At 35.0% G+C, this 24,621-nt stretch overlaps 1 protein-coding gene across 6 annotated transcripts; it reads right to left on the bottom strand.

The window, feature by feature from the left end:
* Positions 1–5,502: 5,502 nt before the first annotated feature.
* Positions 5,503–24,473, bottom strand: LOC132482927 (eukaryotic translation initiation factor 1A, X-chromosomal-like). Of its 6 annotated transcripts, none has more exons than XM_060088184.1 (8): positions 24,248–24,473; positions 23,724–23,999; positions 20,100–20,177; positions 17,577–17,680; positions 16,469–16,519; positions 12,081–12,162; positions 10,761–10,852; positions 8,523–8,612 (listed from the first exon to the last, which is right to left on the bottom strand). In XM_060088184.1, the coding sequence occupies exons 2-8, from the start codon at positions 23,779–23,781 to the stop codon at positions 8,607–8,609; spliced, it is 471 nt and encodes a 156-aa protein (XP_059944167.1). In that variant the 5' UTR covers positions 23,782–23,999; positions 24,248–24,473; the 3' UTR covers positions 8,523–8,606. The 6 variants fall into 6 exon arrangements, with proteins under 6 accessions (XP_059944164.1, XP_059944166.1, XP_059944168.1 ...); XM_060088182.1 differs by lacking the exon at positions 8,523–8,612 and adding an exon at positions 8,627–9,240; XM_060088186.1 differs by lacking the exon at positions 8,523–8,612 and adding an exon at positions 11,338–11,374 and having other exon boundaries at positions 10,764–10,852.
* Positions 24,474–24,621: the final 148 nt, after the last annotated feature.

Below are 24,621 nucleotides of genomic sequence, written 5' to 3'. Positions count from 1 at the left end.
ACCTTTACATTTGAAGGCACGCGTTCATTTACTTTACAATAAGTTATGTAACAGTCTGGTTGTGACACATAACATCTGCCAACAGAACCCTAATTCACTGCTCCTTCACATATACACCTGTGGTACTATGCAGACAATATTCTTTTAAAGGGATTCATGGAGAAGGCAGTGGTCCAACACCTTCACTCACTTTTGCAACACCTTCAAAACAGAGGCTGGGCTGTTAGCTTCCATATATACAAATTCTTGGGCATTACGTGTCCTAAAGGTAAAAACAATTCCAAACACTAACAACTAACAACTCATATTATTAAAACCCCCGCAAACACTTAAATAGGCAAAGTCTCCTACAAATGTTTACCTTTAGGAAATAGCACATCACTAATGTATCTATTATCTTCTATCCATTATATCGTATCACTAAAAACTAAATGCTTTCCACTGGGGATTCCCATAGCAGCACACCCTTGAATAAACACAAGCCACCCATCAGGATTTCTCTCTGGTCCTGCTGGAATCTGACTTCTGAATTAAGGCACTGGCCACCAACGTATACCATAGCCGTTGGAGTTTATGGACCAAGCAGATTCCTAAATGGCTGCACAACAGGCATTAGCCTAGTGACTGCTGTGTGTTTATGTGGGACTCGGTTGTAGCAGGAAAGGGAGGTAAAACTGTGTTGGGTTAGAACTCACATGGCAAATAAGAGGAGATGTGCCCAACTGACTTGCATGGCTAAACCTGGAAAAGATAAAATTGCTGGAATCAAGGCAAAACAAACGTTTTTAGAATATTCTTTCCACTTAACTGACAACTTTAGGGTTTATTAAACCCCCAAATTTTCTTAAGTGGGAAAGTTCTTTAACACTTTTTAAAAACAGTTTCAAATAGAGCTACCATATGATCCAGCAATCCTACTCCTGGGCATGTATCCAGAGAAAAACATGTTTCAAAAGGATACACACACCCCAATGTTCGTTGCAGCACTGTTCACAATAGCTAAGACACAGAAACAACCTAAGTGTTTAACGACAGATGAACGGATAAAGAAGATGTGGTACATACATACAATGGAATATTACTCAGCCATAAAAAAGAATGAAATAATGCCATTTGCAGCAACTTGGGTGGACCTACACAATATTATGCTTAGTGAAATAAGTCAAACAAAGACAATTACTCTGTATTATCCCTTATATGTGAAATCTAATCTAAAAAATAAAACGAATACATAAACTAAAACAGAAACAGACTCACAGAGTGCAAACTAATGGTTACTAGTGGGAGGAGGGGAGGGGCAAAATGGGGTATGAGGTTAAGAGACACCAACTACTGCATTTAAGATAAATCAGCAACAAGGATATATTGTACAACACAGGGAAATATAGCCATCATTTTGTAATAACTTTAAATGGAGATTAATCTATAAAAACATTGAGTCACTATGTTGAATACCTAAATCTAATATAATATTATAAATCAACTACAGTTCAATAAAATGTACTCAATGGAAGCAGCTATTTTATATTTTATTTTCTAATTTCAATCAGTTTGCATTTGACTTTTGTTATATTATCCCAAATATAATATGAAAGAAAACATACTATTAAATTGGTGCTAATTACTTGTCATTAACTATAGGAAAAGGACTTAGTAAGAACTAGAGAATAACAGGCCAGAGCTATTACCAATAAAGCCATAAGCTATTTCTAAGCATAAAACACAGCTGTATACCCCACATAGCCATTTTATGTAACAAATTCAAGCAGCAGAGAGAACTCCATCTTCATATTCATCTTGAGTTGAACTAGATGAGATTGGTAGCAACTATTTTCAATATTGTCTTGACACAAATGTACAAATATATAGTATACTATGTACATCAAATTGTAAGAATAAAAGATGTAAACAAAAGAATGGTCCGTGTATAATATAAAACGTGCATATATTACACAGACCAACATATCAAAAATTGCAGAAATTCTAAAAGCAAATTTTAAACAACCAAAGGATCAAAGAACAAGAAAGTTAAAAGATACTTGAAAACAAATAAATATAAAATCACGACATGCCAGAAGTTGTGACAGAAAGAGACAGCAGTGAAAAGAGGGAAATATATAAGTACAAATGCTTACAAATTCATAAACAAGAAAGATCTGAAATCAACAACCTAAGTTCAAAACTTAAGAAACTGGAAAAAAAAAGCTAGGAAGAAACTAGAAAATAAAGATTAGAACACAGACAAAATAGAAAATAGAAAAGCAATAGAGAAAATGTGGTTATTCCAAAAGATCAATAAAATCGAGTAAACTTTAGCTATACACACAAAAGAGAGAGAGAGAGAGAGAAAGATATGAGACTCAAATTCCTAAAATCAGAAATGAAAGTGGGAACATGATTATTAACTCCATGGTGGGGGGAAAGATTATGAGAGTACTATGTACAATTGTATGCCAACAAATCGGGTAACCTAGATGAAATGAACAAGTTCCTAAAAAATGAAACAGATTAAGAATAACTAACAAATAGTAGAAAATCTGAACAGAACTTTATCTAGTAAGGTGACTGGTTCAGTAAACAAACAAAAACAAACAAACAAAAACTCCCAAAAAAGAAAACCTGATAACTTCACTGGCAATTTCTACCAAACATTTAAAGATTAAAAAAATCAATTCTTCTCAACACCCACCACTGAAAATGAAGTGTGGGGACTACTCCCTACCCTATTCTGTAAGACCAGCATCACCCTGATACCAAAGCCAAACAAAGACACAAGAAAACTATCGAACACTGTTCCTTATGAATGTTAATGACAAAATTCTCAACAACATACTAGCAAAACAAATGCAGCAGCATTTTAAAAGGATTGTGTCCCATGACCAAATGGAATTTAGACATGGAATGCAAGGATGGTTAAATCTACAAAAATAAATCAACGTAATACACCACATCAACAGAATAAAGGGTGAAAAACACATGATCAAATTGATGCTGAAAGAGCATTTGAGAAAATTCAACACTTTTTCACACAAGAAAATAGGAATAGGACACTGCCTCAATATAATAAAAGCCATAGATGTAAAACCTACAGTATACATCAATCATACTCAATGGTAAAAGACTAAAAAACTTCCCTCTAAGATCAGGAACAAGGCATGGACACCCACTTTCACCACTTTAGTTCAACCTAGTACTGGCAGTTCTAGTCAGAGAATTTAGTAACAAAAAAAATAAAAGGTATCCAAATTGGAAAGGAAGAAGTAAAACTATCTCTTTGCAGATGACACGATCTTATAGGTAGAAAACCCTAAAGATTCCATAAACACAAACAAATGTTAGAACTAACAAATGAATTCAGCAAGGTAGCAAGATACAAGTCAACACAGAGGTATCAGTTGCATTCCTATGCACAGTGAACAATCTGAAAAAGAAATTACAAAAACGATTCGATTTATAATAGCATTTAAAAAAACTCAGTAATTAAAGAAGTAAAAGACTCACACAATTAAAACTACAAAGCACTGCTGAAAGAAGTTAAGACAAAAATAAATCAAAATACACCCCATGTTCACGGATTGGAAGACAACATCTTTTAGATGTCAAATACTACCCAAAGTCATCTGTAGATTCACGGCAATCCCTATAAAACTCACAATAAATTTATCGGCAGAAACAGAAAAAAACATCCTAAAATTCATACAGAATCTCAAAGGACCTTGAAAAGCTGAAGCCATCCTAAAAACAAGCAAACAAACAATAACAACCCCAGAACTGGAGGACTCGCACTTTCTGATTTCAAAACTTAACTACATAGCTACTATAATCTAAACAGTGTGGTGCTGGCATAAAGAGAGTTATGTACACCAGAAGAAGAGAATACAGCCCAGAAATAAACCTTTGTAAAATGGTCAAATAATTTTTGACAAGGGATCAAGATCATTCAATGAGGAAAAGAACAGTCTTTCCAATAAACAGTGGTGAAGAACTGGATATCCACATTCAAAAGAATGAAGTTACACCCTTACCCAACACCACACACAAAAATTGAATTAAAATGGATCAGGGACTTAAATCTACCACCTAAAACACATACAAGAAATCATGGAAGAATTTTCACAACACTGGATTTGGAAATGATTTCTTGGGTATGACACCAATAGCACAGGTAAAGGCAAAAACAGACAAATCATGCTTCATGAATATTTTAAAATTTATGCATTAGAAAACATTATTAACAGAGTAAGAGTGTAATCCACAGAAAGGAAGAAAACATTTGGAAATCATGTATCTGATAAGAGGTTAATAACCAGAATATACAGAGAAGTCCTAAAACTTAGCAATGAAAAACAACCCAATTCAAAAACAAGCAAAGGAACTCCACAGACATTTCAAAGAAGATACACAGTCAATAAGCATATGAAAAGATGCTCACCATCACTAATCATTAGGGAAATATAAATCTAAACTATAATGATACCACCTCACACATACTGGCATGACTAATATATTTATTAAAAAGACACACACAGGCTTCCATGGTGGCGCAGTGGTTGAGAGTCCGCCTGCTAATGCAGGGGACACGGGTTTGTGCCCCGGTCCAGGAAGATCCCACATGCCGCGGAGCGGCTGGGCCTGTGAGCCATGGCCGCTGAGCCTGCACGTCCGGAGCCTGTGCTCTGCAATGGGAGAGGCCACAAAAGTGAGAGGCCCGCGTACCACACACACACACACACACACACACAAAAAGACAACACCACACGCTACTCACACCTAAAATCAGCAAGCTTTGGGGAAGATGTGGAGACATTTGAAACTCTGTGCACTGTTGGTGGGAATTCAAAATGCTACAGCCCGTGTGAAAAAGAGTCGTTCCTCAAAAAAAAATTAAAAACAAAATTACTGTTAAGTTCCAGCAACTCAGTTTGGTTATATATCCAAAAGAATTGAAAATAGAGCTTCAAAGATACCCATTTGTATACCAATGTTAATGGTAGTATTATTCACAACAGCTAAAATGTGGATCTAAGCTAGCACTCTTTGATGGATGAACAGATAAGTAAAATGTGGCGTTTACCTAGAATGGAATATTATAGACCCTTAAAAAGAAATTCTGACATATACTATTACATGGATAAAACTTGATATCATTTTACCTGCATGACACATTTGGAGTATACAGAATCACAGATAGAACTCTAATGGTGGTTGCTAGGGGGTTGGGTTGGGAGGGGAGAATGGTATTACTGTTTGATGAGTACAGAGTTTCAGCTTTACAAGATGGAAAGTGTTAAGGGCATGGATGGTGGTGATAGCTGCTCAACAATGTGGATATATTTGATACCCCTGGACTGTATATTTTTAAATGGTGATGATGGTAAAATTTTATGTGCATTTTACCACAATAATAAAAAAAGGAAAAAAAATTCTTTCATTTTGTTATTTTATGTCAACCAAAACCTAATGCTGAATGTGATTAAAACCTGTATAAAATACAAATAGAAGTATCAACAATAAATGTGTTTTATTCAAAACGTGTGTTTACTCATTTGTGAATACTGACAGCATATACCTAATGAAGGAACACTTTCTCAACATAGCTAGGATTAAGTTAAACCTATCACAAGTTTTATAAGCACGTATAATTTTAGTTATGATACCAAGATATGGCAAGAAAACCAATGGTCATTCCTTAATAAAATACAAGACTGTCCACAATGCATAGTTTATAGGCTACTTAAGGCTGAAAGCAATGACAGCCAACTAATTAAATGTTGCCAGCCTTCTTACACAACAGCTTATGCATTTATTAACCACCTTAATAACGCAACATATCTATACTGTATATACATATGTCCTGTAAGTAGGATAAACAATGCATGAAAATGCAACCCTACCAAATTTACTACACAAAAAGTTAATCAGTACCAAATCACTATAGTCAGCTGTTCCTTAGTATCTCCTGAAGATTCCAGGAACCCCCAGTTGTCAGAATCTAAGAACATAAAATCCCTTACATAAAGTGGCAGAGAATCTCTAGATTACTTACAATACCTAATACAATGTAAATACTGTGCAGTTGTAAATAGACTAGTAATAGTGTATATACAGTTGCCATTGTGTGGCAAATTCAAGCTTTGCTCTTTGGAACTTTCTGGAATTCTTATTTTAATATTTTCTATCCACAGTTCACTTCATGGATGCAGAACCCACGAATATGGAGGACTGCCTATAAAAGTTACTTTTCTTGGCTTTCAAACATTTTGATCTCCTTTCTAGACACAGTTTATGTGATTCTATTGTGGTTATCAAAGAATGCAACAAGTTTCTTTTTCTTCCTTTCACTCGTTATTTGAAATATTATCAAAACAACAAATCTATAAAATTTCTAATGACGTGTATCAAAATAATTCTTCCACGGGAAACTGCACATAAGCTACATCCTTGATCCAACTCAAGATGAAACAGTATGCTGCAATGGTACTAAATAGCAAGAAAAAAGTATGTTACCAGTATCTTACTTCATTCAGACTGCTATAACAAAATACTACATATTGGGTGGCTTATAAACAACAGAAATTTCTCACAATCCTGGACATTGGAAGTCTAAGATCAGGGTGCTGGTATGGTTAGAGTTCTGGTGAAGGTTCTCCTTTGATCTGCACACTGCTGAGTTCTTGCTCTGTCTTCTCATGGCAGAAGAACCCTAGGAGGTTCCCTTCATAAGAGCAGTGACCACATTCATAAGAGTTCCTCCTTGGTGCCCGATGACCTCCTAAAGGCCCCACTTGCCAATACCATCGTCTTTAGGGGTTGGGATTTCAATATACACATTTTCAAAGGACATAGTCAGACCACAACAACTAGCAAACACAAACTGGGAGTAGAGTAAATCTTGGGACAAACCATATTTATTTGAGGGAGTCAACAGAAAAGATTTTTAAGTAGGGTCTCTACCTATGGTGAACTGAATCACATATGCAGATTCTGGTATTTTTGGCCAAATGTTGAAGATACGTAAACTTAATATACCTTTATGTACAAAAAACCAGTTGACTGCCCACGAAGACAACCACTAAGTCACCTTCTCAAGCTTGTTTCTTAAGATTATTAAAAACTAGTCCTTAGTCTCAAACACATTCATCACCTAGGTAAGTGTTCAGGAACTCACAGATTAAGAACCACAAACCCACATCTGTGAAACTTCTCTTCCTAGATTTAATTATGTACATATTCTGGCCTCAGATTTTGAAACTAGGGAAGTAAAATTAAAGCAAAGTGAGATGAAACCATATGAAGGTTTATCCCCCTTAGTTACATTTATATTACTGAAACCAGGTAAAGGTGTATTCTCTGTATATTAATTTTCACTGCTGAAAAATTCTCAGACAAAATATAATGTTTCACAAATTACTTGATGAATCTTTTCTTACTAAAGTTGTATAAAATTTATGAGGCTGTTTAACTAGCCTTGCCCTTAATTTCATCTTACTATAGCTCATAACTTCAAAACAAAACATTAAAAAAAGGTTATGATCAAAACTCCTAGTAAAATATAAACACAAAAACATTGGAACGAACATAAAAATACACCAGTAACACAAAGTAAGGCCGAAATATACTCAATGCAACATCTTATTGTATTTATTAGCTGTGGTTCCTTCCTTTCCCTTATCTCAGCTAAGGGATAGTTTAAGAAAGACTTATAGAATTTTTTATGAAATTAGATTTTCATTTATACATTGTAATTTAATTTTTCATAAAACTCAAAAACTATGGGTTACAATGTATGGCTTCTGACAATGAAAAACATATACAATCTACTTTGTAAGGTAAAGAATAATCTACTTATTTTACCATTAAAAGTTGTCTTACTTGAGTAAAAACACTGTCAACAAATACATCAAAACTTTCAACGTTAAGAAAATTGAGTATTACCTAGAATAGAATTTTTTCAACTACTTATCTTACAAATTCAAAATTATTAGTCAAACCTCTATTCTAAAAACTGCATTTTGGAAATGCTTGTATTATGACGGTGGCAACATAAAATGATGAAAAGAATATATAAGTTACCAAAATTAGTATATAAAAATACACATGGCTACCTATATCTGAAAACAGCCCCTTTTCTTGACTTCAAATGCAGATTTCTGCTTTCCTTAAATTTTATCAAAAATCTCAGGAGACCATCTAGGTAACTGGAACAGACAGAAAGACTCTGTAAACAGACTAGTTGGAACTAGGGCTTATCACAGTCTATGATGAATAAGGTAATTTATTCAAAACATCCATTAACTGGAAGTAAAGTAATCACAGTGGGGAAGGCATCTCTTTTCTTCTTTCTTTCTTCCCACTGTTTTAACAGCAAATATTGTGATCTTTTACCCCTAAGTTCCATCACATTAAAAGAACAAAGTGTTAACATTTTACTTAATATAATTCAGCTTCATCAGTTTTTTATACAAATATAATAAATACTTTAAAACAATGGAAACAAATCAGTGTGACTTAAAATACATTCGTAGCTGAATGAAGTTTTATTCTTCTTAACAGGTGATGACCAAAATTCAAACTGTAGAACAGTCCTCAGAAACTTTGAGTTCAATTTAGATCTGTTAAGTGAAAAGAACATCAGATCAATGGAAAAAATAATTCTTATAATACTGCATATAGGACCCCCTTAGACTATCTGGAAAATAAATCCTTGAACAAAAATTCTGTATACCAACCAGATTTTTTCTCAATTCCTGTCTGTTGTCAGTAAATCTCTATGAGAACATTAGATGTTATGCAGCCTATTCTTGATAAAGTTTAGTGTCTCATTCTTTCCTTTCATGCTAGTGACCAGAGACTTTTTGTTTTGGAACAGGGAACAGACACGGGGAAGTATAATTCCCTTAAGAATGACAGAAGTGTGGTACTAAACCAAATTCTTCTCTGAGTCAACTTAATCATAGGAGTGAAACAAGTAAATCACCTGGCAAAATGACTCTGGAAAAAGTAGGACTGAGAGGCAATAAACATAAACCTAACCAAAATATTCAAAATAACACAAATTCTTTTAATCACCATTGTCTTTAGTTTCTTTCTCAACAAGGCTGCTTAAACACAGTACCAAAGAAAGTGTTGGCATAGATCCAGAAAGGTGTTTTCTTTTTCTTCTGAGGGAAGACTTAATTCTGTGGCTGGGTATTCAAGCATTCACTCTGGTTATATTCCTAGCTTTCAACCCCGGCTCAGCTGTCAAAACGTTCAAGTCTCTGTTAATATACTACACAACTGTTGCATTTTACATTCTTGACACAGAAAATAATTGTTAGTTCTACTGTCAGAGTATTAATTGAGCCACAAGAACTCTCTGGCAAAACTGAACAAAATGTTAGCTAAATAGAGAGAACAGCATTTCTATGAAATCTGTTGTCAGTATTAAAGACCACCTATGCTACAAAGATGTCATTAAACAGAATTTGTTCAATTTCTGGATTTTTTCTTCTTCTATGATCAGTTTATAGAATTTCTGACTTGTAACTCTGATTCATAAAACTGGGACTTCACTTTTCGAAAACACAGCTAACTGATTTTTTTCAGCCACAGTTTAGCAGACTTGAGATGCTCATTTTAGCATTTACATAATTTATAATCACAAACGTATAACAGACAATGACAAAAGCATCATATAAATAATGCAAACTGAAAGAGTTACATCAAACTTTCGGACCTTCTAATAGCAAAAGTGTAACAGAAAAAGTAAAAAATATTTTAAAACATTAGGATAATATTTTTCTAATCCTTTTTCATTTTCTATTTCTGGGTGACCATTTACTTCAATTTAAAATTCTCTAAATTTCTCTGAGTGTCTGAAAATGCTCTTAATAAAGACGTTGGTGATCGAAAGATTGTGAATCTTTTCTTCTTGAAAAGCTTGGCTAATTGTGCTGCACAATCTTTGTCAGGAACAAATACTCTAGGTATTCTAAAATTCCACCTTCGTATCCAATAAAACACTAATTAATATTTGTGGACTTTTTATTTCTAAACTACACTGTTAATACAGATGTACAAAAAAAAAGCCTAATAAGCTTGACTGGAGGTAAGCTTGATGGTGGTAAGCCACACCACCATCCCAATTACTTAACATGCAATTTCAAGAAAATCAGGATAAATTTAACGTAAATATAGTAATAGGAGCACAGTTAGGCATTTAACACTCTTATTCTCACTGTTTTATTACTAAGAAAAACAATCTTTTCCCACAAACTCCAAACCAAGAGCTTGGCCAACAGTGGTATATGACAAATAAAATAATATAACCTCTAAATACACAGGCAACACACCTCCATTTTAAGGCTTTGGAGAATACTGCAATTTCTATGCTTCAGCAAGTTGGCTTAAACATGATTTTCTTCTTTTAACATACAAACATTTTATTTGGAAGATGGCATATTTTTTAAGCTGTCTGCTAAGCTTCTTAACAGCTATCACTGTAGACATTCTTACCTCGTAAGTTATCACTATGGAGTACCCACTGTCAAAGCTAACTGATCTTTTCAAAGAAAGAAGGGTTTCAAGAATTACAAGTTTTCTCAAAGTTTAAAAAGTCTGAATAGAGTGTTTCTGAATACGAATGAATATTCAAATTTATGGATAAGTCTCAAAATATATTCAAGTGTTCAACATTCTTAGATTAAAAGGAAAGGAAAGATCGGATTACCTTCATAAACAAAACTATCAGAAAGCCACAAGGTTCATCCACTACTTACATCATCAATGTCTTCATCATCATCTCCAATGTCATCAAACTGGATTTCGTCATCATCTCCAGCACCAAAGGTATCTGTTTCATTAATTTTTGCTAAAAACACAGTAACAATATACTCATATATATAAAAATCAAGAAGTTACTAGGTGGATTGCCTACTAAAATAAATAATACTGAAACAATAAAGAATACTAAAACACTGAACTATACAAGAAGACTCTTGTAAGTAGTCTTCAATTCAACCGTTTCATTCCAAGAAAAATCTTCCTAATCTTCCTACAAACAACTCATCACACAAAGCAAATTCACACTGAAACCTCCAGAAGTTCACTGCAAAGTCATTACAATGAAGAGTATATGCACTATAATTTTATTTTGTTCAAAAAAATGTAAGTAAGGCAGGCTGGCTCTAATTACACTAAGTAGCTATTATATTTCTGAAGTATGCTTCAAAAAGGGCCTGTACACATGTTAACAACTTACACTTGGCACGTATAAACTTCTCCTAAGATAAGAACATCCACCTCACCAACCATTGGATAACTAACCAAATGAGTGTAACCACTGGATAGACTTACCAAATCAGCCAGAAGAACTTTCAAATCATGCTTATTCCTAAGCAACAAAAGTAACAAAGTATTGATCTGATTCCCAGATATCTTAGTATTTCTTAAAAGGCCAATAATTTCATCAGAATTTTCATGTTTATTCAAAAATCTCATAATTTTATAATAAAATGCAATGGAGTAAAGTAAATCAAATAAAATAGCTTCCAAGTTAAAAATGTGAGCTTATTATATTGCCTCTTTCATGTTATTAGAAATTTACTTTAATCTTTTCAAGTTTACTACAGTAAAAATGCAATGCTTTTGCCTTTAAGAAATAAAAGGAGTATCTGTTAAAGACACACACCCCACAAAACTCTCTGGGTTAGTACTATGCTAAGTTAAACTGAACATTGTTTTCTATAAAAATCAATACAAGTACCATAACTGTTGCCCTCATTTAGCTGAAGACAGATCATCTCTTAAGAACTGTTTAAAACACTGTAACTAATGTATACCTTTAATGAATATTATATACAAGTCCAGGGTTTATAAACTTTTACACTCCCCACCAAAAGAACATTTATTAGGAAGAGAATTCAATTTATTACTAAATTATTAATATTTTGAAGGATATACATACTTAAAGCTAATTTAAGCACATATGCAAAAAATATGTAAAAGAGACAGAATTCTGTCAAAACTGCTTCACCTAAACACTAGCAAGCTAATATTACTGTAAGACAGGGAAATGTAATAACTTTAGCATTAATTACCATGTTCTGGAAGCTCGCCATAAGCCTTCAGACTTCTAGCTTCACCTTCATTGTACTTTAAAATTACATCAGCTTTGTTATCCTTGGAGAATAACAAGTAACCAACAAAACCGGTTATGCCAAAATATAGTCAGTTGTCTCATAAATTACTTTCTAATTAAACACACTAAGAGAAAGCTCAGTGTTCTGTTATAAATTCTGTTTTTCTTCACCTTCCCTCTATCTTCTTTAAAAAAAACCCTCGTCAAGAAGTTTGCATTCAAATAATGAATAGCCTAGAAAAATTACTTATAGAATTCACTTTAATAAAATAAAGAGAAGAAAGGGGGCGGGGAGGAAAGAAAAAGTAGAAAAAGATGCAATGTGGTCCTTGGCCACGCTATAATTCAAACTGCAAGTGTTATTATTACCCAATAAAATTAATAAGCCTTTCTATAAACAGTGGTTCTGAGGGTAGCTTACCTATTAGAATTGCTTGTGGAACTTTAAAAAGATAACCTTATCTCCTGAAAATTGACAGACCTGAGGTAAAGTCCAAAAATCTGTATTTAAAAAGCTCTTTTGGGTGCTTCTGATGCAAATATCCCTGAGAACTACTGACCTAAAATGTTCACATTTCTCCATTTTAAAGAATCTGAGTCATTTACAGAAGAAAAAATGAGTTTGAATGCTGACAATTAACCTAGAAAAGACCTAAAGAAAGGCAACTAAAATCATCACAGTGATGCAACTGCAATGTAATATAAACCAACACTTCTAAAACTGTAATGTGCACACAAAACACACAGGGATTGTGTTAATATTCTGATACTGACTCAGTAGAGATGAGATTGGGCTAATAACCTGTTAACTTGCTTCCAGATGGTGGTGATGCTGCTATTATCTTTGGATTCCTTTGAGTAGCAAGGATATGTAATTATTCGCAAAAGATTAAGAATCAGAAGAGCTGTTTGTAGCCACCACATTAATGTTAGAATATTAATCCCTTAAGAAATGTGGTTTCACTGTCCACAAAACAGAGAATTAAACTGGGAATTAATAATTGTTCTCTCCACTTTTGGCGTTTATATAAAGTTAAACCAAGGAAATGCACATGAAAATGATACATTTTTATGGACAGATTACAAGTTTTTATTATAGAATATTAAAAAAGAAAAGACTATTAATGTATGATCCAGTTCATAAAAATAGATACAAGAAGCAAATTCAGTAAAGTTTCAGGTTATAAAGTCAACACAAAAATCAGTTATGTCTGTATAAACTAGCAATGAACTATCTAAAAAAGAAAACAAGAAAAGAATCTCATTTACAATAGCATCAAACACAAATACTCAGAAATAAATTTAACCAAGGATGTAAAAGATCTATTATACACTGACAACTATAAGATACTGATGAAAGAAACTGAAGACACAAATAAACGGAAATGTATCCCATGTTCTTGAACTGAAATAATTAATACTACTAAAGTGTCCATATTACCCAAAGTAATTTACAGATTCAACTTAATTCCTATAAAAATTTCAGTGGCATTTTTTTTCACAGGCAGATAAAGTTATTTGGAACCACAAACACTCCAAATAGCCAAAGCAGTCTTGAGAAAGTACAAAGCTGGAGGCACGGCCCTTCCTGATTTCAAAATACAGTTGTCAAAACAGTAAGGTACTGGCATTAAAGCAGTCCTGATGACTTAATGGAAGAGAATTGAGAACCAAGCAATAAAATTTTGCAAAAATGGTCAACTAATTCTTAACAAGGGAACCAAGACAACACAGTGTAGAAAAGGCACTCTTCAATAAATAGGATTGGGAAAACTGAATACTTACATGAAATTGGACCCCTTTCTTACACCAAAAGCTGCCTGAAATTAACCTGAAATAGATCAAAGACTTAAACACAAGATGGGAGGCCATAAAACTACTGAAAGAGAACAGAGAAAAGGTACTTGATGTTTATCTTGGCAACTGTTTCTTGGATATGACACCAAAGGCATAAGCAACAAAAGCAAAAAACCAACAAGTGGAACTGCATCACTCTAAAAAGCTTTTGCACAGCAGAGGAAATCATCAACGAAATTAAAAGACAACCTACTACATACGAGAAAATATTTGCAAATGATATGACCAAAAAGGGATTAATACCCAACATATATAAATCCTGCCATTTGCAACAACATGGATGAACCTGGAGGGCAGTATGCTAAGAGAAATAAGTCAGATAGAGAAAGACAAATACTGTATGATCTCACTCATATGTGGAGTCTGGGCTGTGCATAAACTCATCAAGGATCTGGAAAGGTCCTCATCTCCCAGCTCCGAGTGACCCTGAAATTCTGCACAAGCATGAATTAAGACTAAGAGAGTATTACTGCCTGGCTGAGTGTTAGAAGGTATGCCCCAACATGCACAGACTCCACATGCAAAAGCTGGGAGGCTTACTGGTTTTAATGAAATCTCACACATGGGCTGTTTGCTAAGATAACCAAGCATTCAGTGACCACACACAAGAAAAAGATACAGACCATACAGAATGTGTTTCAGAAAAATCCCTCAACAAACAACAGCAAGAACAAACCCTGTGAGAAGAAATCTGATTTCCAGTCTTGCCACGTTATATTTGCATTTTCTAGTTTTCAACAAAAAAATTATCAGACACACCAAGAAATAGGAAAGGCTGGTCACACACAGAAGTCATTACTAACTGTTGCTGAGAAAACCCAGAAGTTTTACTTAACAAAGACTGTACATCAGTTACTATAAGTAGAGTGAAAGAACTAAAAGAAACCATGTCAAAAAATCTTTCTCAGAATATTTCACTAAATAGAGAAAATCGAGAGATACGGATTATTTAAAAAAATAAAAATTATGGCGATGAAAAGTATGTTAATTGACCTCAAAATGCCTCTTTCAATCACAAACAGAACAATCATGTAAAAAATCAACAAGGAAGAAGAAGACCGAAACTTTACAAACCAGTTAGACCCAACAGATATCTATGAAAAACTTGACCTGATAATAGAATAGAGACAGCAATCATTTCACTCACAACGTAATTAAACACAGGTGATGGGTGCGATAGAAATCAGATGGATTTCAGACTCACAATGCATATACAGTCTAAAGGCTGACATCATAGAGGGCAACTATCATGTTCTTTTCTAAGTGTTCATCTCAAACTCAAAACGTACGCTTAAAAAACAGTTTGTACTGTAACCACTGAGTGCATGTCTTATCTTTCTACTATACAATTGTAAAAACCCTTTTGGAGATTGGAAGGTTTGACTTATTCAGCTGCATCATCTAGAATAGTGGTTTACCAAACTTGGACTTGAGACCTTTAAACTTTAAAATAAAATAGTAATTGGGACCCCTACATTAAAATTACTAAATTTTTGTTTTGACGAGTAAGAACATGAATAAAAACCACCATCATACACTACCTGTTCTTATTTCACAAAAGGTAATTAAAAAATATATTTAATAAGCAAAATGGAGGGGAGTTCCCCGGTGGTGCAGAGGTTAGTACTCAGCACTTTCACTGCAGTAACATGGGTTCAATGCCCCGTCAGGGAATTAAGAGCCTGAAAGCTGCAGCACAGCCAAGAAAAAAATTTAAAAAGGAAAGGAAAATTGATAACTTAGCTATGTGAAAAACACCATACAAAACGTGCACATCTTCTCATTTCACTACAGAACAGTGAAAAAATCAACCCGCACCAATAAATATTTCACTGACTGACATTTGGGAACCATAACCCCTGAATACCTAGCACAATGCCTAGAATACAACTGAACATTAAATGAATGAGGACACGGGACTTCCCTGGTGGTGCAGTGGCTAAGACTCTGTGCTCCCAATGCAGGTGACCGGGTTTGACCCCTGGTCAGGGCACTAGATCCCACGTGGCATAACTAAGAGTTTGCGTGCCGCAACTAAAAAAGATCCTGCATGCCACAACAGAGATCCCCCACGTGGCAACAAAGATCCCGCCTGCCACAACTAAGACCCAACGCAGCCAAATAAAATATAAATACATATTTTAAAAATAATAATAATAATTAAAAAAATAAATGAATGAGGACAGAATGATGGTCTATGGTATTTATCCAAAATTATAAGTGAATATTTACTGCACATGATATTTAAAATAAAAACAGTACTAACCAGTCTTCCCACAAAACACATGTATCATTCATCAGTCATGGGAATTATTCCAAACAAGGTATATCCTATAGTCTTGAATACAATTGGACCTTAATAAATTTTGATGACAGAATGGTGAGAAGTCATAATTAGCTAGGACTGCTTAAATATGCTTTTATTGCATCTTCTAAATATTAACGACTTACTAAATACAACGGCACTACAAATTTAAATGTGATTGTTACCTGATAGTCTCGAAGACCAACCAATATAATGTCTGAGGTATTTATCCAAACCTATAAAAGAAAATTTACTATATATTATATTTAAAATAAAAACAAATAATAGAGTACAATGTTAAACCATTCTTCCTACAAAAAATATGTACTATTCACCCAGTGTGGAAAATGTATTTACTAGGAAATAGGGAAAAACTATAGAATATAGTATACTGTGGGGGTGTGTGTGTGTACACATGCATGTGTGAGACAGACTCTAGTTATAGTTACAGTACATTAAGAAAAAGCTATAGTATACAGTTTGTGTCACATTTTCTATTTTAGGATGTTAAAAATACATAATTATTTTATTTCAACCACCTCAGAGTTTAAAAATTACAAAAACATAATTATTTGTCAGGTAAATGAAAGACGTTTAATCACAAATGACTCCTGAGATATTTAATTATTTAACATATATGAAAATCAGTCACCTACACAAATACAGCCATCCAGTCACCAAGCTACATAAATACAGGACCAAATCCCACCACTGGAAAATAATGACTTAACAGACCAAATATATTTTTTAAATAAAAAAGTTAGAGTTGAAGGAACTTTAAAACAATGTGATCAATAAATCCGCCTGAACTACTAAAAACTATGATCTAACATGTTCCAAATTTTCCTAATATCATGTACAGCTGTTTCCCCCAAACCAAAATCTTAACCAAGGAACACATACTATATTCAATTAGCAATTACTCTAGTCTCCTTTAATCTTAAAACAATTCTCCAGCTTTTTTTCTTTCTTTCATGGCATGACATTTTTTAAGAGTCTACATCATCTGTTTTATAGACTGAATCTGTCTAGTTGTTTCCTCAATAGTATACATTTCTGGCATAAATCCAATATAGGTGAAGCAAATAATTCCTTGTAAATATAATCCTCTGTCATGAAAGTTATCACGGATCTTCTATAATCTTATGTATTTAGATTGTCATATAAATCACTATTTTTGAAGTCTTCGGGAACTCACAAAAATGAGTCTCTTGGCCCGTATATTATCTAAAGCAGAGACAATTTTTTAAAAGGTAAATTTTGTATTAAAGTAAAATAAATCCCCATACCTACCTTTTTTCTCAATTTTCCTCTTATATGACATAACCTCTTCACACCATCAAAACACATTGCTTCCAATCTTCCATTTCCCAACATTCTGATTACCTGAGCATATTCTTAGGGAGGAAAAAAAAACAAAAGAAAAAACTGTAAAATACTGTTTAATTTTTCTTAAAATGTAACAATTGATATTAAGTTGGTAACTTCACTTTTACTGCTAACTTTGGATCAAACCGTAATTTTTTTTAAGAAAGAAGGCTTGTTCAGTGAAAATTGTAAGTATTCTACCATGTGAGAGCTGTCTGAAGGAGACATATAATAATCTTATCCAAGAAAATGAGAGCACACTTCATCTGTTGAACCATTTCTATAGCCTCTTCCAGCTATGCTTATATACTTTACCCTCTTATTTTTAGAGCAAATAAAAACCTACAGAAGTCAAGTAATTTATCCAAGATCACAAATGCCATTTCCATGACAAGTTATCTCTGTTATTAGGAATATTTTAATTATCTACTCATTTTGAGTAGATCAGTTCAGGCTTGGTCCTCATGACTGCATGCTCTACCTTTAGACATCAAAGTGGCTCATTCCACATTGCACACTATAATGCTGACTTATAAACCTCTCACATTTGAATAATAGCCAAATCTTGGCTCTCCTTTCCCTCAGAAACTGTAATCATAACAAAGAGTAGGATAATTATTAATAAACTTTTGCTTGAGAATACCTTGGTGATTACTTAAAGGTCTTAAAAAAACCAAAAATAATGTTCCAAGATAAAATGCAAATGTTTAAAAAAAGTCTTTCTAAGAGTATCCTCAAGAGGCCACCTGGGGCTTCCCTGGTGGCGCAGTGGTTGAGAGTCCGCCTGCCGATTCAGGGGACATGGGTTCGTGCCCTGGCCCGGGAATATCCCGCATGCCGTGGAGCGGCTAGGCCCGTGAGCCATGGCCCCTGAGCCTGCGCGTCCAGAGCCTGTGCTCCGCAACAGGAGGGGCCACAACAGTGAAAGGCCTGTGTACCGCAAAAAAAAAAAAAAGAGGTCACCTGATTCTACTGCCACTTGAAAACACTGATATAAGCATTAGCCAGTATGCAGCAATCTCTTCTAGATTTAAATGACAAAAGCAGGCATGGGAATAAGGAGAAAGAAACAGGTAATTAACATAAAACCTTCATACTACTAAATTTCTTCCTAAGGACTACGGTCAGAGACCCTGGACTATTTATAATTACACTGAGAGGTAAATGAGATCTACACTGTGGGGCTGATAAGTTGAGTCCCTTTTAACACAGGCCAATGAACCTAGCTTTACTACTCAGCATTTCTTCAACATGGGAGAAAGTGAGAGAGAAAAGAATTTTAAAATTGGCCCTGAAAATAAACTTTTAATGTAAGGAGACACTATGAAGGCTAAGTAACTGATTATCTTTAGCCAGACAACATGTTTCATATAATTAATAAAGATGCTGATTTTCTAGTGGCTTGCAGTGTGGCATGAATAACTACTCAGTTTTTTTATAAAGTGCTGGAAATTACTAAAACAAATGGAGAAATGTGAATGTAGATTATACACTGGGTCAGCAATATGCAGTAGAACTATTCCATTGAGGGAAAATTATCTACCTGAATTGAACAATATGTTCACTGATAGCTCAATATTTAATTTCAATTCATTCCAATAGCCACACATGGCTAGTGGCTACCATAAAAAACAGTACTTACTAAATAACAGTATAATCTTAAGGTTAAATTTCTACTGACCATTCTACTGTGGTTATGCTGGAGAAAGCCCTTGTTCTTAGGAGATATATGCTGAAGTATTTAGGGCTAAAGTCTGTAACTGTATATAACTATATCTGCTTATAAGAAAGTTAAAAAGGTTAGTAAAAATTTTCATGTACATATACAAAGAGAAAATAAATACACAAAGGAAACTTTAAAAACTAGCGAATCTAGGTAAAGAATAGATGGGAGTTTGGTGTACTCATATTCCAACTTTGCTGTAGGCTTAACTTTTCTTTTAAAAGGAGAAAAGTGCTTCAGTCAATTTATTTTATTCATCTTTAATTTTAGTCTGCACTTACTTAAAAAGTCAGTCAACAATTATCAGTTGTTTTATTAAATTTTATGATCGTGTGCTAGTGGCACTGGAGTAGTGAGGGTCTGATCGTCTTGGGATGTATTTGTCATACTCTACTGAATAATAACATTACCCACTATTACAGCAGAGTAGGAAATTTTCAGTGCTGGCAGCCAGCCTTACTCTGCTCTAAATCCTGAAATTCACTCTCACTTATATCATGCTTTTCTACATAGAACAAAGAAAGCTATGTTTACAGAAATGCCACCCATTAATCCTCTATCAGAAATAGTATACAATGGGTTATTCAATAGACAAATTCTGAAGAAGTATGGGGTATTATAAATGTAGAAAGCAACTCTTCAGGATTGTGACTAAGATCCATTTTAGGTTGAAGACTGAAATCCACATTATCAAAAAAAGACATTAATAACTTCAAAATTCTTACCTTGTCCATCTTCTTTAAACACTAACTCTCTTTCTTCAGACTCATTCTCATTCTTACCCCTGCGCCTGTTTTTACCTCCTTTACCGAATTGATTTAAAAAGTGAATAAAAAGTTAAGTGTAATTACCTATATAATATCTTACAAACTAAACTTGAAACAAGCTAAAATAAGTCTTTAAACTTTATAAAAACAGAAAAGTAAAAAAAAAGTTATCATTTAAATAGCAGTACAATATTAAGAGAACTCTAAGTAAGATTTTAAAAATTTAACCTAATTTGGTTACCCAATAGTTAGTTCGTCAAAGGTGTTCTTTTAAAACCTTTACCAGATAAACATATTATCCAGCACATATCTTACTGACATTTAGATTTGGATTTTTCTGATATAAAACTACTTCTTATATGGAAGTATAGAGGACAAAAATCCCATTACCAGGGATAACTATTAACATTTTATCATCCATGCTTTCAAATTAAAATTGTATTCCGTATAGTCTCTTCTAAAATTTATTTTAATCCCACTCAATAATTTGTTTTGCATGACTTTTCATGTCAATTGAACAATAGACTAAGATGAACATTTTAACAGAGTAAAGTTAATTACTTATTTTGGTTACTTCTAATGCTTTACTGTTATTTCATAAGGCTGAGTTGAGGTTATCCTAAAAACAAGCACCACAGGATAAATGTATAGAAGTAGATTTCCAGGATAAAGGTTATTTATCCTCCTCCTTAGATTTCTGATGAAGTATATTCATTTATACTACCATCAGCAAAGAAGGACTATTATCTAGCCCTCTGCTACAACCATACCATGCTAAAGATTTAAAATCATACTTAACTGTACTTTTGAATTTTTGCTTTCACTAAAATTGAATGTGTTTGACTATAACATTAACTTTATTTCCTTGTGAAACTTTCTACTACATAATCAAGGAATTAGGCTACTTCTTCATAGCATTTTATTCCCATTCCAAAACCTATGCAAGAGCACCCATTTCCAATAGATGGGAGAAAGGCTGTGACAGATAGCAATAAGGGAACCATGGCAAGAGTTTAAAACAAAAATCCCAAACAGAATTTAAAATGTGCATCTGGTACTGTAAAAACTTGCATCTATCTTTTTGAATGCACCCTTGACCTCCTTGCGCAGCCTCACACTGCTGTGCTATACTAAAATGTGGGTGGTCTTCACAATTCCCTGACTTATCTGGATTCACTCTCCTATACATTAAGGACACATCATTCAAAAGGGAAAAAAGTGTTTGTTTCAAGATATAAAACATGCCAGAACTTCAAAATACACTGGAAGCTCCGTTAGGACAAGGGTAATACCTGCTTTGCTTACTTAGTTATATATCACAGTTTGCCAGTTTTTCACATTAACCAAGAGTAGCTCCTATATTATTAAATGAGTGAAAATTTTAAAATCGTATGTCCTTAGTTTGGCATAATACTTCAATAAAATGTAGATTTCCTGGAAGTATTAAAAAATAAAAAAGAAGAGGGTCCTCCCTAGTGGTGCAGTGGTTAAGAATCCGCCTGCCAGTGCAGGGTTCATGGGTTCAATCCCTGGTCCGGGAAGATCCCAAATGCCACAGAGCAACTAAGCCTGTGTACCACAACTACTCACCCTGTGCTCTAGAGTCTGCGAGCCACAACTACTGAGCCCACATGCCACAACTACTGAAGCCCGTGGTCTCTAGGGATTGCAGGCTGCAACTACTGAGCCTGCATGCTCCAACTACCAAACCCATGCATGTGCCTAGAGCCGATGCTCTGCAACAAGAGAAGCTACCACAGTGAGAAGACTGCGTACCACAATGAAGAGCAGCCCCCACTCACTGCAACTAGGGAGCCCGTGAGCAGCCACGAAGACCCAACGCAGTCAGAAATAAGACATAACAAAATAAATTTTTAAAAAAAGAAGAAGAAAGTGAGGTCTTTATAGGGTAGGAGCATCCTACCCCAAATGTTCTTCTTACGTGGGTCAGAGAATGTGTGTGTGTGTGTGTGTTTTCTGATTTAAGAATGGATTTCTAAGATTTCTAAAGAAAAGAAGCCACATGAGTAAAGCAAAAGTTATTCAACATATGGTCCAAAGTAATTTTATATCCTTACTTGGGTAACCTTCACTGACACTACATTCACAGGGCTTTTGAATTTTTAAATGAAGAAAAATATCTATATAGTTTTATTTCTACATTACTAAACTTCACCTCAAAAATTCAGGAGTCCTAACAACAGGTTTCAACTAAGTAACCTAGAAAATAACATATTGGTTTTACATACAGAGATTGAAACATCAATTTCAGGATGATTATCTCCAGAAAGAGAGGAAGAAAGGAGATTTCAGAGAGGTACACAGATGGCTTTAACTGAAGGTATGTTGTAATTCTTAAATTCAGAAGTATAATTTCCAGGAGTTTAGTCTATATTTATTAACCATACCTTAAAAACCCCTTATTTTACTATCAAGTAGTAAAATCCATTTAAAATTGGCTTTTGAAAGAATTGAGAATACAACAATATATTGTATTCAATACAGATACTGACTATTTCAATATCAATACTGATACTGAAAGATAGTACATCTTTCTTTCTAAAACTAAGTTCAGGCAAATTTCACAGATCTCTTCCTTAAATCAGATGTTGTAAATCAACTCTACTCAAATAAAAATTTCTTTAAAAATTCAGGTGTGATTTGGAGATATTCTCTGATGTGATCCTACTTAGGCATCAGTTAGTTAAAAAGTCCTAGAGTAGGAGGGAACTTATTATCTAAGTTCCTAAGGATGGAGTGAAGCATAGGAAGACAACATTAACAAAAGTGTATTGGACATACAGTAAGTGCCAAGTTGTAGTAATCCAAGATTCATAAAACAGGTATGATTCCCTTTAGAATATACAATCTAGTGAGGGAGGCTGAAACTTCGTTACTAGAAATATGGGTGGAAACAAGGTGTTTATTGAAATGTACTGTTATTTGTGAGATAATCATGAATTGTATACATAAGGAAAACACTAGTATAAGCCTTATCTAATTTACTGAACATACGGTTAGAAAGTCAACCCTACTGTTTGCACTGAATAATTAGCAGGAAAACACTTGCTAGAAAAAGAATCTGTGAGCTGGTTTGTGGGCCACAGAGAGCAGTGAACTCAACAGGGCAAGCAAAGAACTGTGACCAAGTATCACAAGTCAAAGTAAGTGGTGACAGCTACAAAGAGAAAATGAAGTAGAATCCGTGGAGCAAGAGGTTAAGTAGAAAGGAGACAGCAGTAGATATGGGTGTCAAGAATGAATAATGAAGGGAGATTTCTTGTGGACTGTGAAATGTGGTGCTATGCTGCCCTCTTTGCCCTTATAGTTTCCTAGGAGGCGCTGTAGAGGGATTAAAAATGACACAACTCAGGTCTCTAAAAAGGAGAACTTCTTTAAGGAGTGACGGTCCGAGTGCTCTGCTTTACTTAGGTTAGGACTCCCATTTTGGAAGTTCCAAGCAACGTTATTGTCGAATCTGATAATTCGTGAACGGTTTGCCTCAGAATAAAGAAATATTTACTACCAGTATCTATGTTATGAGAAAAGAAGGCTGAAAACTTTTGTAAATGTATAACATACCTTGTAAACAAGAATGTTCAAGTTTGTGACGGAAGGAGGAAAGTAAACAAGCAGACATGAACCTAAATACGTCACAAGCTTTCGCCTAGTGTTTACACGGAAGCTATGTCTTCACCAACAGTCCACAAAGAGAATACGTACAAAGATTTAATGGTCGCAAAAGCAAGAATCACTGGTTAAAAACTGGTCCTGGTCAGTCCTGGGAACGGCCCAACGCCGGAGAGGCCAGGCGGCCCAGGAGAGGCTCTCCGGGTTCGTGACGCGCCGCTAGTTAGCCTGCCGTGAACCAGGAACAAATTTTACACTCTGCCGTCTACACGCCCTTAGAATAATGGCGTCGGTTGCATAGCAACGTGAGCCAAGTGGGAGCGAGATAGGAGTAGCTTCCCAGCTCCTGTCCGGACAACAGAGTCCCGCTCAGAGACACCAGCCAAGCACAAGAAGGAAGAACTACCACCGCCGCGAGTCACTGCCGACGACACCAAGCCGAGCAGAACCATGGTTCTCGGAACCCAAGGCGTTACCTTTATTCTTGGGCATTGTGGTAACTGCGACCTCAGCGTTTCCCACTGGGTTCCGGTGTCGGTGGCGCTGCCAGGTAATCCTCCGAGGTGCCAAAAAAAAATTAGTAGTTGCAGCGAGCTCCGCAGGCAGCCACCCTTACTGGCAAGCAAAAAGCTGCGTAGGTGGCTTCACGACTTCCCGATCCCCCAAGCTCGAACGCGCCCCCCGCCCCGCCTGCTGCGCAGGCGTGGCCCACAGCTACTGACTTCCGGCTGCTAGAGGAAGTGAGACACATTGTGGGCGGTTCCAGCAGGAGAGTGTGAAACGTTCGGGCGCCAGCCCCTGCGCTGACAAGAGGAGGCATCAAGTATAGCGTAGGCCCACGAAGTTATCC

This window comes from Mesoplodon densirostris, assembly GCF_025265405.1.
Source record: "Mesoplodon densirostris isolate mMesDen1 chromosome Y unlocalized genomic scaffold, mMesDen1 primary haplotype SUPER_Y_unloc_1, whole genome shotgun sequence".
Classification (NCBI taxonomy): domain Eukaryota; kingdom Metazoa; phylum Chordata; class Mammalia; order Artiodactyla; family Ziphiidae; genus Mesoplodon; species Mesoplodon densirostris.
This window is presented reverse-complemented; position numbering and strand designations above follow the sequence as displayed.